This window comes from Zeus faber (genome assembly GCF_960531495.2).
Source record: "Zeus faber genome assembly, chromosome: 13".
In the NCBI taxonomy this organism is placed as follows: Eukaryota; Metazoa; Chordata; class Actinopteri; order Zeiformes; family Zeidae; genus Zeus; species Zeus faber.
In genome coordinates, this window is record NC_137198.1 from 15,164,717 (window position 1) to 15,182,128 (window position 17,412).

Consider the following 17,412-nt stretch of genomic DNA (forward strand, 5'->3'; position numbering starts at 1 on the left):
CCAACAATCAGGTCTCATACAATACTTAAATTGGAGTCGCCATGGTGACACAAGGTTAATCCTCATCGGAGCCACTGAGGAGCCTCTGTTCAACAGGAGAATGTTTCAATACAAGCTGGCAGGAGCTGGTTTCACGAGAGGGGTTTAGCCAAACAAATAGAATTACTAAAGCCAATGTTGTCCCCAACAGTTGTGGCACTGAGAACATTGGGCATTGTGTAGCCGGAGCGGACCTTCATGTTAGCACAACACAACCCTGTACTGGCGCTGAGCTCTGCAGGGAGTGCCATTTGACAGGATGTGAACTTTCAACACTATTCAAGCCCTCTGCATATTTACTACATCGGTGTCAGCCCTATTTTCATGTCGTGCTCCCAAAATAACATAATTTACAATCTTTTTATAAAGTGTGTGCACCCCTACAGTATATGCCAACAGAGTATATGTCGACGGAAGCAGACAGCTGAACTATTTATATGCACCCAATGACACGAGAATGCTATAGATCACATTGTAGGGCCATACGTACATTCTGACATTCGCATGGGATGAGGCTTGAACTCAGCACAGAATTTTCTACAGGCACCAGAAGAAATGCTACACACTACTATTTTCAGGCATACAAAGATGAATTATCATCCCTCAAAGAATGTTGCTGCCTTCTTTCCATGGCAACTCACATGTTTCATTTAAACCTCGGCACCAGATTTTTCCATCCTCGGGGATTGTGTTTGTGGATCTTTCAAAGAGGCTTGATCACATTGTGACGTCAGACTAACCCTGACAAGTCTAATGTGATGATTTGTGAAGTTCCTGTTGAAGAAACTATTCGCGAGATGAAATGAGTCAAATACAGATCCTTCCCGTGGTAGAAACCTGGAGCAGAAAGCCTAACAACCCCGCCCGGGGGTTCGTGACAGCGTAAGAACTCTGCACATACCAAGGAAGTGAACCCGTTTCATTTTGACACGAAACACTAGGGCACATCACCCGTATCGCAACGGAAGTGCATTGGACCGATCGTTCCGAAAGCTGTCATTGATTGAGCCAATGACGTGTCGAGCTTCCAAATCCAAATCAAGCGGTAGCAGATTTCAGGAGCCCTCAAAGACAGCTGGTGTATGGAAGTAAGGTCTGGTAGGCTGCCCGCCCAAAGCCACACATACACACACAAACGTACACTACACTAAGCACTTTCGGGATGGCTGTCAAGCGCATTCCCTGTGGGGTTTCGATGCAGGACTTAAGCCCCTCGGCCAGGCGGCTCTCTGCAGCCTTGGACCGGGCCGGGCCCCGGTTAAGGCTGAATAGCACAATCTATCCCCTGGTCAGGTAATTAGGCTGTGTCCGTGGAGCCATGTGTCCTCGGCCATTCGCACAAGACTCACTAATGAGCTGGCCTTCCACCCTTTAACCCTCCCAGCTCTCCCTGAACTCTTATCCTTGGTACAGTTTAAGGAAAAAATAAGAAGAAGAAAAAGGGGGAGGGTCAAAAAAAAAACAGAACAGAACAGGAGAAGACCTGAGCGGGAAAAAAGATTACTTGGATGGAGAAAAATAGAACAAGAGAAAGAAAGAGTAGACAGGATAGACCATCATTTTGGGGGCTCTGCATAGAAAAATGACCTTTGAACCCGATGGTCAACGCAATATAACCACTGAGCTGAACTAAGTCTCTATAATACATTCTGTCATGCTCGGCTGGACTCAGTAACGAACAGAAACCAAAGGGGAGGGAGTATTGACTTCTCACAATGATAATAACCAGTGAGTCTGACCAGATGAGAAAAGGACAAAAAAAAAGTTAATGGAATTTGTGACATTTAGAACTCTGCACTCTGGTAAAACAAACTAAATCCCTGCGCATGAAATCGAAAGGAGAGAAAATCAAAAATGACATTGTATTTGAAATTCTCTGCTTTCTCCCTCGCTCCGTCCTTCCCTAATTGTCTGTCTTTGTGGCTCGCTGCCAGGCAGGCCCAGCTGCACCGCGGCAGGCAGCGGCCAACAAGTCTGTTGGAGCCCAAGTTAGTGGCAGTGGAGCGGTCCGGGCCAGCGGTCCGGGCCAGCGGGCCTCCAGCGCTCCAACAGCACATAGAGGAACTCTCAGAGGTCAAGCGCGCTCGGTTTTGGCAGATTAGTGCACGTGCGGTCGTGGTTATATTGGAGCAGAGGGAAAGGTGCAGATTTGGCTCAATCAATTAAGACATCTCCAAATTTCCTGGCTGTAGTCAGTAAGCCATTGTTTGCAATTTTTTTTTTTTTTTTTTTTTTATCACTTTAAGACTGGATGAAAATATCCTCTATATGTCCAGACAACCGCCGCTCCTAGCAGCCAATGGCAGTGGAGATTAAAGGAACAATTAAGTCTGAGCTGATAAATTGCCTGAGTTTTGCTTTGTCGAGAAAATAAATAGAATAGAATAGAGCAGGAAGTTCAAAGCTGATGAGCAATGCAATCTGCTCTAGTTTAAGCAATAAACTAAATATAAGAAACAGTGTTTCAGATTATCTTATCTTCGAACCAGAGTGGTTGTTTCCATTCCAGTTGCATTCAAAGCACAACAAATATCACTCCAAGTGCCAACCGCCGCCTTTTCCCAAATGAGAAATTCAAGGTGCCCCATAATGGGCTGTGTGTTGCGGCGCCCCAGGCTCCCCGTGTTAATGCACTCTGTAGGATTGCTATCTAACAGAGATCTTCACTCCTTTTGCCTGAACAGCGCTGCATGTTTCACCATATGAAACGAGTGAGAGTCATGACTTAAAGCTCCTGCCTTTCAGTGCAGCAGAACCCCCAAATCCACAGCAGCTGGTACCGGTTCTTGTCACCTCGACGGATCTGGTTTTAATGAAAGAAACGGGCTTCATAAAATAACACAAGAACTATTTTTGCAAGAACTCCAAAACCTGAAGAAAGATTCCCCTCAGAGGACACCCCAGACTCAGACACGCTCAATTGAGCAATGCATCCCAGTTTCAAGGGCCACTAATTGCTTTTAGAGACATAGATGGGGAACACAAGTCAGCCTAATGCCAAGCCTTTTGATTTGCCCTAGATTGCATGCATGCTGGTAAAAGCTTTTGGTGGCCTCTAAAGGCACTAGTCTCAAGGCACTTGTTGATATTAGAATAATCTGTGTAAAATTTTTCAACAGAAAAGAAGGAGTGGGGCAAACAGGGCCATAAATTCCATTTTAAATGTAACTAAAGCAGGGATGTAAATAATAGAAAGGGAATCAAGGCACCGCTTTTATAACTCTGATGGGCATTAAACTGCAAGGAATACATCGGGCCCGCACCTTGAACATGATTGGTTGGTGTATTCTATCTGCCTGGTGTAGAATGTCACAGCGATGTGTCGGGAGTCGTGTCTAAAACCAGATGTCCCAGGAAGGCCTATGAGTAACAGCCACCCCCACAAAACCATCACAGGCCATGTATTCCAGATCTTAGAACCCTGTGGTCTCTAGAATGTTATCCCATTATATTTCCCTGACAACAACATAAACAAGGAAAAAAAAAAATATTTGGCAGTATAATGAAGGTGGGAGTCACGGCGGTCATGAGCTCCCACAACAGCAAGAGGGCAAGTGAGCGAGACCCCCTGCTGGTGGGACTTCAAACGGCTTGCTATTATCCCACTTCAGAAGGGAGTTATGGAGGTGCTTTAAGGTGGCCATTAGAAATGCCCTTGAGGAACAGGTCAACAGATTAGTGCTGCACTGGCCTCTGACCTCAGATCTGGCCCAGCTCCTCGACGACTGAGGAATGAGAGGTCGGCACTCCTGCAGAGTTCTGACACACAACCTCTGGACGATCTCATCCCCCTAAAGGCCCTGCGTGTTGCAATTATATTGACGTGGCATGACCCGACCGGCCGCTAAAACATGTCATTTAGAAAGGACAGAAAGAAGCTCCCATGCCAATATTTTATATTTATAAGGCTCATGAGGGTTAGACTGAGTATTCATTGGCACCCTATCCTGACTGAAATGGTAAATGGACTGCATTTGATATAACACCTTTTCGAGGGGACACATTTCAACATTGCCTCACGTTCGCACACACCAACGGAAGCCGTGGAAGGCACCGACTTGCTCATCGGGAGCAGCTCGAGGTTAAGTGTATTTCTCAAGGACACTTTGAGAAGCTACTAGGAGGAGCCAGGGATTGGACCAGCAATCGATTGATATGAAAAATGGTAATCTTTCCCCAGTAGGAGGGATGATGTGATGGCAACCCTGCCCCTTCACCTTTTTACTGTTTTTTTCCTTGTAATGCATTAATCTAAAGTTTGACTTTAGATTAAACTAAAGTTTAATCTAAAGTCAATTTGTTGCCTTTTCAGCCTGCATTAGGGCACCCTAATACCAGAAATACAAAATGTCAAACTATAACATTGGACATTGACTGAGGGAGGACGTTACTGACTCTGGAGATGCTCCACATTCCCTCGAGGTATTGCTGAGCCTGGATGGTTACTGAGCCGAGGGTTCCCGTAAGTTGCCCTCCTCCAACAGTCACCTGGACGCTGGTCTTTGGTCCCGATGAGACAGAGGAGCCCTGTGGCCGTCCCAGCCCCCTGTGCCGCTCCGCCGTTGGGAGGGCAGTGTGGGAAAGGTGCTGGGCTTTGGAAGGCTGCTTCACATCGCCGCCGGAGGACGAGACGGCGAATCTAGACGGCTGCCCCAAGAAGCTGGTGGTGGGCAGGGCTGGCATGTCTGATCTGAAGGAGAGAACAGGGGCGTGGAACGTTTGTAGAGCATCCTGTCTCAGCTGAGGGAGCGGCGTGGAGCACACCTGGCAACAGCCAACACCGGCTTCATGGCTCCCGGGTGTTTGCAGCTGCTCAAAAAGAAAGGCGGCATACCCCGGATCCTGCGGAACAAACAGAAACAGAGAGCGGTTTAATGTTTAACACCGCATACAATAAAGCAGATAAACCATTTTATGTGTTTTGTGTGTTGGACTAGGCTGTATCAAAATGTCTATTTTTTAGGAAAAGGCCTTGCTAGCCAATTGACATTTTCAAGGCATATCAGTGGTCTGCTAGCAGTGGGGTCCTTGATTGCCCACTGGGACCCTGATTCACTAACCCAATCACTTCTTCCTCCTGATAACGGCTGTTTGTTTAGACTGGACATCCACAACCCCCAGCAACCAGAGCCTGCTGATCAGGTTCCCCAGACACAGGCTCATTTCGCAGGGTGTGCTGCAGGGGCCGAGACCAAACAAGCAGCTCCTGGGATTATAAATCCTACGATCAATAAAAACTTTTATCAGGGTAACCCTCTCCTCTAAATGACAGAGCACGTGTAGTTACCTGAAAAACACAGAAAAACACGATCGACTTGCGACTGCAAAAATTTACAATTGTAATTTCAGAATCAAATCAGCAACTTATCGAAATATTTAGAAGAAAGCAATGATTTGAATTTTAGGCCACACATGAAGGTCAAACAAGGCAGCCAAACATTTGGTCCTAGAAATGGAACTTGAAAGGAGCCAAACCCCCAAGTGTCAGCCCTCAAAACAACAAAAGAACGTGAAGCATCTTTCATCTGCTTTTCTTTCAGAAGGGATAACGCCGGGTTCATGCCAGTGCTGCTTTTAGAGAAGGTGGCCGGCGGAGTCGAGCCCGTTCCTTTTTCGCCTCTTGTGCGGCTCCCTGCAGTGTCTGTCTCAGCTTGGGATTCAACAAAGGAAAACAACAACCGAGGAGGTTTTCAGAGCCCAGGGCCATACTATTTACATATGATAAGACTCCCAGGATGAAAACACGAGATAGGACACCCCATGTGAAAAGAACCATCTCCTCCAGGAAACACTAAGGAACAATGAAACAACTATTTACTCGCTTCTCGAAAATGATTACAATTCAAAGGCTTTCATTTACCAGGCTCAAGGTGAGGAGGGGGTGTAACTTTCTTGTAAAACAGTTATGGCCGCACAAATGTATCCACACATAAGTACACAAACAAAGACACACACCCGCACACCACAGTCTCTTAAGAGGCATAAAGGGGTACTAGGCTTCTGCCCAGCGGAATCATGGCCTAAGACAGGAGCCTATAGCCAATACATAAACGTTTATGAGGCCTCAGCTCCCGGGGAGCTCAGAGGTGATCAGAGGAAGTGAGATGGTGGGCAAACAGCAATCCACCGCCTTAATGCAGTGCCACTTAATTTGGCTCGCCCAATGGACTTAGAGACCACGGAGACAGAGAGGGGAGGACTACATCTCCTCCCTTTGAAAGCAGCTCGATACAGAGACATTTAGTTGACCTTTCTCCGCCACCCATTCTTGTTATTAATAGTGATTATTATGCAAAACTTGCACCACTGTGCAGAAAACAGAAGCCCCACAGAAAACAGTACATATCTCTCAGCCTCAAATGAGCTACCAAGCCAGTTGCTCATCATATCAGTTGATTTACAAGATTCACTACCGTTTTACACATAAATTAGCGTGCATACCTAGGTTTTTTTAAACACGGGTAAACCCATTAAAAATGGGCGATTGAGGCTGTTCCCATTGCCAGCGAAGGACTATGCCTTTCTTTTTTTCCTGGTGTCATGTTCGACGTCATGAACTTGCCGGAAAAGGGGCGTGTCATGGTCCCAGTGTGATTGGGAAGAGAGCAGTAGAAGCAGCTTGCAGTCTCCATGCCCGCATCCAAGCCCCAGCAACGGCCGATGCTGGGACTTCAGGGTCAAATTGCTCAAATTCCAAGACCGGCTAGGGGCGGTGCTGGAGTGGCTCGGAGCCAGGTGGGGAGCATGGGGGGTTTCCCCCTGAGGCCTCCATGAGCGGTCCCCACAGTCAAAACATTTCGTGGTCCCGCATACTGGATAAAGGTCAATAACTTATGATTTTGATTTTGGATTCTAAATCGGATGTGAAATGATATATAATGAATGATACATGGATATTCTCGTCTATTTACACGGCAACATCCGGAACTTCAACGGGGGTCGCATCACGTCATTAAAGGGGCCAAAATGTGCGTGTCCACCCGGGTGTCATGTTTCCATCACAGCCAATCGGAGTCGATCGGAGCCGGAGCCGATAAATACCCGTGACTATTGCAGAGTCACTTGTTCCGGGAATTAAACCGGGGTGTAACCTTTCCCACTAATGACAAATGCCAGATGTTAACGGGTGTTGCCGGGTTTTTGGTGCACTGGAAAAAGGGTAGAAGCCACTGTTGTTTGACTGAGTAACTAGACCATTACTTTTAACCTCAAATTACAGTACATAACAGAACTATCTAATTATTCTAGCAAGTGGTTCTGGTTAATGATCTGCCATATTATGGGGCTTGCTTTGTGCTTGGACAGGCATAGACAGGATGCAAGTTCCAAAAGGCACTCCTGCACTCAATACGTTTACCATCCCCTTAGTTTTACTAGAATGTGTGTGACCGGGGTTTGAGGTTTGCTCGTGGTTATAAATCGGGGGGCTGTATTGCAATGGTTATGCATTTAAAGAGGCTTACAGTACCAATATTGTTCAGATGTTCCCCAAGCCTCCAATGCCTCATGATACTGATTCATGTGATACTGTGGCTGACACACCCCAGTCTGCTGCTATGCTCACCAAATCTGTGACAAATTGCCAGGGAAATCCGAGAGGGACGGGAAGGAAGCACCACCAGCTCCCACTTACACGGTCTACTCGGGTTGCATGCGTTTGGGCTCTGAGAGGAGAAATTGAAGTGGAGTCATAACCGGCCAACCCCACCCTTTCATCACCCCTTTACCCTCCGACCAACCCTGCTCCACCTCAGGGCATGGCTAGATGGAACAAAATCAATTCCACTCTCTCTCTCTCTCTCTCTCTCTCTCTCTCTCTCTCTCTCTCTTTGTGCCATACCTTCCTCTCTCAATGCATTGTTGGGCGTTGATTTAGGAGAGCTAATAAAAAAGACACACAAAGCTGCACCAATCTGCTATTCTGTTAGGATTCTGGAGGTTAGGAACTGGGTTTCTCCTCTACGGCTGGAAGCTTTATTCCCTATTGAATAAAGTAGGGGTCTACCGCTCAGAGGTTATGATGGAGAGTTTTTTGGTTCTAACTTGGAGTTAGAGGGTTAAAGTCTAAACAGGATTCAGAGCCCAAACAATACCAGATGCGGGGGGGTTGATGACCCTGTAACTGTACCCCCAGTAAAAATAAAGGTGAAAAGCATTAGAAAGTAGGCAGAGTATCAGACTGAATGTTCGTTTATCAGTGATTTAGCAAACTGGAGGGGAAAGGCGTCTCAGTTGCCCTGGTTAGGTTAAGTGTTTCACAGGATTAAGTGGTGAAAATACAATTTGAATCACAGTCAGCTGAACCAATTTGACACCGTTACCAAGTGTAAATGTCTTCATTTCCATGCTCGGCACTATCTCATTATACTGAATAATGGGACGCAAAGTTGTATAACGAAATAAAAGTGGAAAACCATGGGGCATATTTACGTCTGCAGCTAGCCCCCCAAGTCATATTCCTCCTGTTATTATCCATGTGATCTATTACTGACAGGTGCAAGTGGGTGTAATGCAGCGCTGTTTAGGCGGCACATGTAATGCATGGCATCAACACAATGCAAACGTTCAAAGCATTCCAGACTTCAGAAGGAGACGTTGAGTAACTTCAGGGCTCTTTCTCCACAGCCATTGTTTTTGCTGCGGTCGATATGATGGGGGGTGGAGGGACATGGGAAGCGTGTGAGTGTGAGAGAGAGAGGGGGGGGGGCATGGAGAGTGGTGGGAGGAGACCGGTTGGGGTTACGCCCCTCGCCTCAAGACTGGAGGGTGGCTGTGTTGGTTTACTGCCTGTCAGCGCTGATCTTTATTAAACTCTGGGGACAAATGTAGTCAGATGCTATGGCCTTATTATGGAAAGGAGGCCTGCCTTGCGTGCGAGGGGAGACGCGAGCCGGCCGCCGTCATCCCGCACGTCAACCATGATGAAAAGCAGAGCAGCAGCACGAGGGAGCATCCAGACTGAGGGTCTGACCGACTGGACGGGCAGACAGTGCATGCCATGGGCGAGGGCGGGGAGGCGATGAGAGAAACGGGCTATTGGCGTAAACTTATTATGGATGGGACGAGGGTTGGGGGGGTTGGAGTAAGAAAGATGCTTAATTGATGTTTCTCTTGCGCTGCTTCCCCGAGGGGTTTCCGTACATAAGAGGGGAAGAAGTCATAGGCAGACGGTTCTCACATCGCACCCCATTTCTTCTGCTTTCATCGAATCTCAGCAAAAAGAAAGGGTTTGTTGTCGACGTTCGCCGCTTGATGTAGCTCCGGCGTGGGGAGACGCGGAGCCAGCCTACTGAAATCAAGAGTCGGTCAAAGTGATTTCAAATGCATGAGGCGCCGCACTCGCTGAGAGACTTCTGGGCACGCACCATTAAAACAAAACCGCTCTGGAAAACCACATTTTCTACTCCAGTTAAGCCCAACAGACATTTCACGGGGAATTAAAGCCGGGAATGAGCCATCAATGGGAGAAATGGAAACGTTGAGAAACCTAATCAATGCGAATCTGTGACTGAGAAAGAACGACGTCTCAACTGTTGCCGGGCGCTAAATAATGCTTTATAGCGCCGTGATCGGAGGTTCTTCCCTTTTCGTAATTGAACTTCAGCCGAAGTGCACTCCAGACCAGAATTACTATTGAATTGGGCTCACGTCTGTGAGCTTTTAATTAGAGAATATCCATTAGAATGGGAGAACTGACCTTCGCCACAAAACCTCCTTTCGATGTTCCTCGTGAACCATGAAATGAAAGAAAACAAGAAGCGGTTCACCTCCTGAAAGTGGACTCTAAGATTAAACTGTTCGGCGCGAACACCAAACAAGGCTGCGTTTCCTCCGTCATCGCTGAAATCCGTTTTCCCGAACGCGTCGAGCCTGTTCACACGGCACAATACCTGAGATTGCGTTTCTTGCGAAGCGGAGACAACACAACAGCTGCCAAACCCGACGCCCTCTCGACCCCTTTCGACCCCTCTCGATCCCCGGCCGTTCTCGGCTTTCCCCCTTTTCCCAAGGAGCGATTCCAGGACCGATTACTCTGACCGTGTTTACTCTGCCGGTGACACCGTTAGCACTAGCCACGCTTTCCCAACGGGTCTCAAAGGGATTGGGCCCCGTAATAAACCACCGGGAGGCCTGTCCTGGGTTTGGACAACAGCTTCTAGCATGCTGCTTTTCCCAAAGGTAGACTTGCTCACTCTGACAGACGGCCGGAGAAAAACGAGCACAGCTGCCCGGTCTCGCCCCGGGTGAGCGCCGGGCATTAAGAAAGATTACATTCCCGGGATAAAAGGAACACATCCAGAGGTATAATCCCTCTCTGGCCCCCTCCTTGCTCGCCACTCTCCTTTTCTGACAGTCCTTCGAGCCGGGCCAACTCACCGCGCCGTCCCCGGGGCCGCAGAGCGCCGGACGGCCTCTTAGCCCCTCAGTCCACTGACTCATAGATCCGATTAGATATCGGCTCGGGCTTTTAGTGCCCGAAACACAGCCGGTTAGATCTGGGACGCAGGCCATTAAGTTTAACCACCGACTGCTCGAGGCAGTGAAGACAATGAGTCAGGATGTCACACTAGCATGCTATTTAACCGTGTGGGAACGCCTTCAGAGGAGGACAAAGTCACATGAAACAGATGTTGGCCGCCTTTGCGCTGAATCGGCACAACGGCCGATACCTGAAGTGAGAACATGCCCAACGTGCATCATTATCTAGAGGATGCACAAGCTGCCATTGCCTACTTGTTGCAGCAATTTGGGGAAAGAAGATAAAAAAAATAGTAATGAATTAAAAAATTTCTGCACCAGTTATGGTTGGTGTTTTTGCTGTATTTGTAGATATAAAAAAAATAGTAACACTGTTGTATATATATATATATATATATATATATAACTATATATATATATATATATATATATATATATATATATATACTGTATATATATATATTTTTTAAGTTTTACGTTATATATATATATAACTTAAAACTCTCCTGAATTTGTTACCAAATCACTGTACCATGTCAAATCGAAAATGAACAACGTGCAAATTGTAATAAAATCATAACAACAAACTCTACTTAACTAACAGACACAGCACTCGTTAGGAATGACCAAAAACACAAAAATCCCAGAACGATGATTTCCTCTCCAACAGATGGTTTTGTGAGAGTCTGGAGACAATCTTACCTTTATAGAGCGGTTTATCTTTAATGTTCCCAGTTTGTATTCCAAACAAAGTGGCCAACAAGATATTTTCGTTTCGGGATTCTGTCCTTTGGGAGTTTACTATCATTGGAGGGTCTACAGCTCACTCTGCACAGAGCACTGCCCCTCACTCTGACTGACAGAGAAGTGCTGCGACTACATGCAAGGAGTCTCACCCCCACACCCCCAGGGAACCTTAAAAAGAGGGGACAGCGTCACCTGTCCAAGATGTTAACACCATCACAGTTCTGCACCACCTGACAAATAATTATCTAGGACCAAGTGAACATAGCATAGTTAAAGCTAGAAATAAAAAACAAAATGTTGACTATTTACTTCTTGAATGCACAATGTACAAATAAGTTAAAGACACGTTATCTATGTCCTTCTTATGTCCTCCTTTTATGCCCATCTTTAATTTCATTAGTGTACTTTATATAGAGAGTATTTACTTTATATAGAATCAAGTGTTAACGGCTCCATTGTGCCTCGCCCAAGGGAGTTAGAGATAGGAGGAGGAATGGAGAAAGTTGAATACAACAATTAAGTTGAATTTAAAAAAATGCAGCAGACCATGCCTCACAGAAGAGGGATAATGGGAAGTGTGTGTGTGTGTGTGTGTGTGTGTGGGTGCATGTGTGATTGCATGTGTGTGTGGGTGTGTGTGTGTGCGGGTGTGTTCGTGGGCGTGTGTGTGTGTGTGTGTGTGTGTGTGTGTGTGTGTGTGATTTCCATGTGTGTGTTTGCATGCGTGCGTGTGTGTGTGTGTGTGTGTGTGTGCGCACGCCGGTGTGTGCTTGTGTGCCAGTGTGTTAACACCGCGCCCATCCATCACTGCAGCCCTTCACCACTTGGCCAGTTAATTACCCTTTCCTGTTCGCTCACGCACACAAAGAAAACAAGCTCCTTTCAGACTGTTTGGACAGACTTCACTCCCCCTTCTCCACCCCCACCCCCCCTCCCAAACCAATGTGCCTCTCTTCCCCCCGCGCGGACCCGGGCGCGGCCTCGCCACTGGTTTTCTAGGCCCCAGATCCGTCAAGCTGTCACCGGCTCAGCTGGACCGGGCTGGACTCCCCGGTGGGCGAGTGAAGGACTCCAGCAACTGCCGGGGGGACGTCTTCATTAGGAAGCTTCCCCCTCCACCCCCGTGAGAAACGCCGCCCGATTCATATTGCGCCGCCCTTAGAGCTGCCTCAGACAGGCTCTCTCATTAGTAGGAGCATTCCGCGCGTCAATAACGCTCAGCCGCACCTCCGCACAGCGTCCACCCTGCCTCCCAAGACAGACTTCCACTTCCACACTTTCCACACTTCCACCCGGTCTGGAGCGACGATTCCGGCGGAGCGGGCACCGCGGCTGCTCAGCCGGCTGTCTGCGCTACCGGGGGGGAACGGGGTGGTGTTTATGTAAACTCCCGCCGACGAAGGCAAAAACCTCTAATTAAGTACAGCTGATTTCGAGCCGCTCGAAAAAAAAAAGCTCTCCTCTCGGGGTGGTCATCTTTTATTCCCCACCACCCTCTCCCTACCAAACTGTTCTACAACGTACCAAAAGAAAAAAATTGTAAATAATGAAAAACTCAACAGACAAGCTGGAGAGGCGCGGGGGCAGGCAGATGCCATTGCACCGCTGGTGAAAAGGGGGAGCTCTTTGAGATGTGGAGACGAGAACGGGGCAAATATCTCCTGGCACGCTCCTGGAAAACATGGTTAATGAAGCCGGAGCGGAACATAAGGCCGCTCTCTTTCTCCCGTTTCCCCCCCCCCCCCCCAGAGCCTCTGGAAGCGGCTCTGTTGTGAGGCTCGCCGGCAGCACGTACAGCAGCAGCGAACGCGACCAGATTATTATTATTTTTTTATAGTCCCGTCGGTCGAATCCGGTCGGCTCCAAGCGCTGCTCCATGCATCGACTTATCCCTGCGCACTGTGCGGGCTTATTCAGAACGACTGCGCTCATGGAGAGATCTATTTTGGCCCCTCGAGAGCCCACTCCCAGAGCCCTCGCTGCAGGAGTGGTGGACGCTGATACAGCACTCACGTTCTTTCCAGCCGTCCAAATGATCGCAGCGCGCTTCCCCGCCCGGCCCACCCGCCGTTCGCCGGGGGTCTCAATCGTCCGTGTTCTCGGTGCGGCTTTATCTCCAAACCAGAATGATCGGTTTTCGAAGCTCCAGGTTCCAATTTACACCCCGTCCCGCCAGTGTTTCCGCGATCTGCAGCCCTCAGCAAAACACCCACGTGAAAAAAAATTAAATTCAATTTTAAAAAAAACACAGCGCTGACTTCCTGTAAATCCGTCGCCGGTCATTATCATTTTAATAGCCTTCTTATCCGGATGTGATTTCCTCTTGGTCATCGGCGTTGGGCAACGCCGATTTACAAATATCCCGCGGTTTCCAGGTGTCAGGATAAAGGCGCATGAAAAGCGATGACAAGGTGAAATGTTGAGTATTCCCGCTACAATTATTTCCTCCACTCCAGCTGTGGAGTGGACGCCGCAATTATGCTGGCACACAGCCAGGCGCATATATATTCAACTTTTGATGCTGGTGGCGGGTTTTGCACTGTTCTCTCTTTCTCTCTCTCTCTCTCTCGGCACTGTGTGAGTTCATCACGGGGCATGGCTTTTCTAATCCTATGTGATGAACATTGGCATAAAGCATTCACTTTTGACGAACGGGGTTTTCGATTATGGAGCGAGATGCCGACAATGTCCTTGGACTCTGAAGATTACAGACTCCCCCCAAAACATTGGGGGGAGTCTGTAATCCGCAATTTGGCTGCTGCTCATAATTCGGGGCGTGAAAAACCAGGCTGGAGGTGAGACGCACGTCGCCGCCGCATCCTCTCCCAGTGCGCCGCGTGTTATCTGGCAAAGTGACGTCCTTTGTCTCCACAAAGCTGCTGGGTGTCAGGGGAACAATGGAACAACGGAGCTAACAAGTGACAGAATCAGCCCAGTGCGACCGTCTAGGTGAGGCGGAGAGAAAGATGGGGAAATACTAATTCATCATGAAAGATGCCATTACCATCCAAATAGCTGCTCACAGAGCGCAATTATCACCAATAATGGAAATTTCAACATCAGTCTCGGGCTTCTTTCAGACGCCGAAAAAAAAAAAAAAAATCTATTAATGGGGAAATTGTTGTCGGTTTATGAGGACAGAGCATCCAAGGCTGGTGACACTCTATTGATAGGAAAATACGCGAGATAAGAAGCGCCGTCCCTAACTGATTTTGTGGGCTTGTTGGGGTTTTTTTTTTTTTTCTTTTTTTGTGGGGTTTTTCCTCCCATCTAGCTAATTGAGATGTCTAGACATATTCAATTGACTGACTCTACAGCAAGATAAGGAGGTACGCTCAACCATCCAGGGAAAGGATAGTGAGCGCTAATCCACTCTCTGTTAAAAATAAATAAATAAATAAAATGAAAAATTCTGTCTCCTAGAGAATGCGGTGCTTATCAGGAATGTTTCACGCAGCACGCTATGACACTTGGTTCCGGGAACAATGGAATAGCACGAGAGGGAGAGAGCCACTAGAGCTACTCACCATTTCACTTCAACATTAGTATGAGCTGGGAGCCATTGGGGAGGTACCAGGACAGCAAAGAAAGACAGTTTGAGGATTTTACGTGATTAAATGTTCCTTTTTTTTTTCCCTCCGCTTTCATTAACAGTAAATCAAATCAATGTAATATTTCAGAATAAGTATAGTTTCGACAAATCTATAAGGGCTATAAGAAAACCAGCTCTTTTCCTCGCGTCAGAGGCGCAAACAAAGACCGTGGCCGGCGCCGTTCCTCCTCGGAATCGCGCGCTCGGAGTCGGTGGCCGTTCTGGCACGTTTTTATTTTTCGTTTAAAAACAGCGCCTCTTCTCTTCCACTTCCCTTCGGGGGCTTTCTGCCCGCTCGTTGGAAATGTCACAAAAGACCAGAGCTCGGTCGAAGCCGGGGAAACGCTGTGCGGCCGTCCCTCACACACACAAACACACACACACACGCACACGCGCGCACACACACACACATACACACACACCGGACACAAGTAATAGGTTCGCAGTTGTACAGCGTAAGCGAGGCCTTGTCGCCACAGGATGAAAATCAACACATCAGGAAAGGTGAAACCGGAAAGCAGAAAGTCCACAGCGAGATTTATATATTTTTTTGCTCAAGGAGACAACGGCATTTGTATTTGTGTGCTTGTGTCTGTGTGCATGTGTTCGCGTGTGTGTGTGTGTGTGTCTGAATCCTGTGTGGCTCCGCAATGCTGTGAAGGCCTTCACTGCAGCAATGAGCGGGGCGAAAGCACGGAAACGATCCTCCCTCCCCGAGAAAAAAGCTCTCCAGTCTCTCTCGCCCGGCTTCCGTTCACACTGACGCCAAGACATTAGATGTTCAATATATTTATGAGTCGTGGAGAACAGAGCGTGGCCGGAAATCGCACCGACACCGTGGCCGACGCTGCTTACGCATTCCTGCATTGATCGCTTTTGTTCTGTTAATTTCATGCATCAGCCTGAACGGGAACCGGGGACTTCAGAGCTATTACATCATGTCAGGCTGAATCATGTACTACATCAATGCCTCCTGGAGCCGCAAACATAAAAATGACTCTGATAATGGACCTGAAACACACACACACACACGCACACACACAAACACACACACACAAACACACACTACGGACACACACAAGCACACACACACACACACACACACACACAGACACACACACACACACACACACACACACACACACACACACACACACACACACACACACACACACACACACAGGCCTCTATGTAAATGGGGTGTGGGGATGCAGAAGCATGCCCTGTCCGTGCTCAGGTTTTGATTGTGGGGACCGTGGGGGGTCAAAGGGTAACTAATTGTGCGACTCATGGAGGTCAACGTCAGCGTGGCCTTTCCTGCCAGAGCGCTGGAACACAACCTGAAGGTCTGTCAGGAAGACGAATGAACCCCCTCCACCCGCCAGATGATGACACCCACCACGGCGGGGCGAGCGAATGCGCCTCTCACCGCCGCCTCTCAGTCTGGGATGCAGAGGGAGAAGAGGGAAAACCACCGCTATCGCAGACGGTTTCCGGAGGTTTTTCATCTCGGTGAGCCGGATACAAGAATCTGATCCAGTCACTGTGCCGTCGAACAAGCAAAGGTGAAGGATTATTGAGCTCCATGCCTGGCTGACCTCAATGGGAACTGGCCCGAACTGAGCCTTATAAGTGGAATTGCAACCTGGTCAGTGTATCAATGGCATTCTTACGCCAGAAACCCTTCTTTAAAAGCCCCCCATAAAGGGCCAAAGAAAGGTCTGCCTCCCAGCCCCAGCATTCCACGGGGGGAGGTCTCCGTTTTAAAACCCGAGCAGGGGAGGGGATGGTTATCGTCTGGGACCAGTCAGTCATTAGCAGACTGCCGAATCAGCTGTTTGTGTGGTATGCCTCTCCGTGCCTTCTCATTTAGCCAGATGGGAGCAGACGCTACAGCTTTTACCTGCCGCGCACTCGCAACCATAACACACCGCCACCGACTCGAGGGGCCTTGGTATGTGCACGCGGTCGTTTATGTGATGGCCTCGTAAACTCACTTCTACCCAATGAATACTAAGCAGGTCAAAACAGGATACATCATTCCGGTGCCAGGAATTAACAAATGAGTGCCGCCGGTGGGGGAAAACCACAGTCAACGGCGCTTTGGGCGGGTGGTCGAGGAGACTGTACCAAAAGGTGGGAGCGCGGCGTGCGCTTCGTGGTCTGATGGTGCAATGACGCTCAACCTGGGAACCACGGCACCTCAGGGATCGCAAGGGGCGCCGTGAGGCCCCATGCGATTTGAGGCTTGTTTCTCAATAGTCAAATATTGGTTCAAAACTCCCCATGAGTGTGACATAATTCATGGCCAGATGTTAGAATGTATTTTACTGTATTGCCCTAAAAACAAATTCATAACAACGAAGAAATACATGGGGGGGGGGGGGGGTATTGCATTCTCTAAATCTGGTTTGACTGAGACCTGAGGAAAAAAGGTTGGGAACCCCAGAACTCGAGTGTTGACTCCTGATCTATCTATCTATCTATCTATCCATTCATCCATCCATCTATCTATCTATCTATCTATCTATCCATCCATCTATCTATCTGTCTAT

The 17,412-nt window shown here is 48.1% G+C and overlaps 1 protein-coding gene across 1 annotated transcript in view; it reads right to left on the reverse strand.

Annotated features, from left to right (window-relative positions):
• The window catches only part of LOC307238862 (kinesin-like protein KIF26A), a gene marked incomplete at its 3' end in the record, with an annotated part of 45,754 nt that overhangs the window by 9,790 nt on the left and 18,552 nt on the right, over window positions 1-17,412 (reverse strand). The window contains exon 3 of the mRNA XM_080012015.1: window positions 4,435-4,881. Coding sequence (XP_079868141.1) covers window positions 4,435-4,881 — 447 coding nt within the window. The remainder of the gene's footprint in view (window positions 1-4,434; window positions 4,882-17,412) is intronic.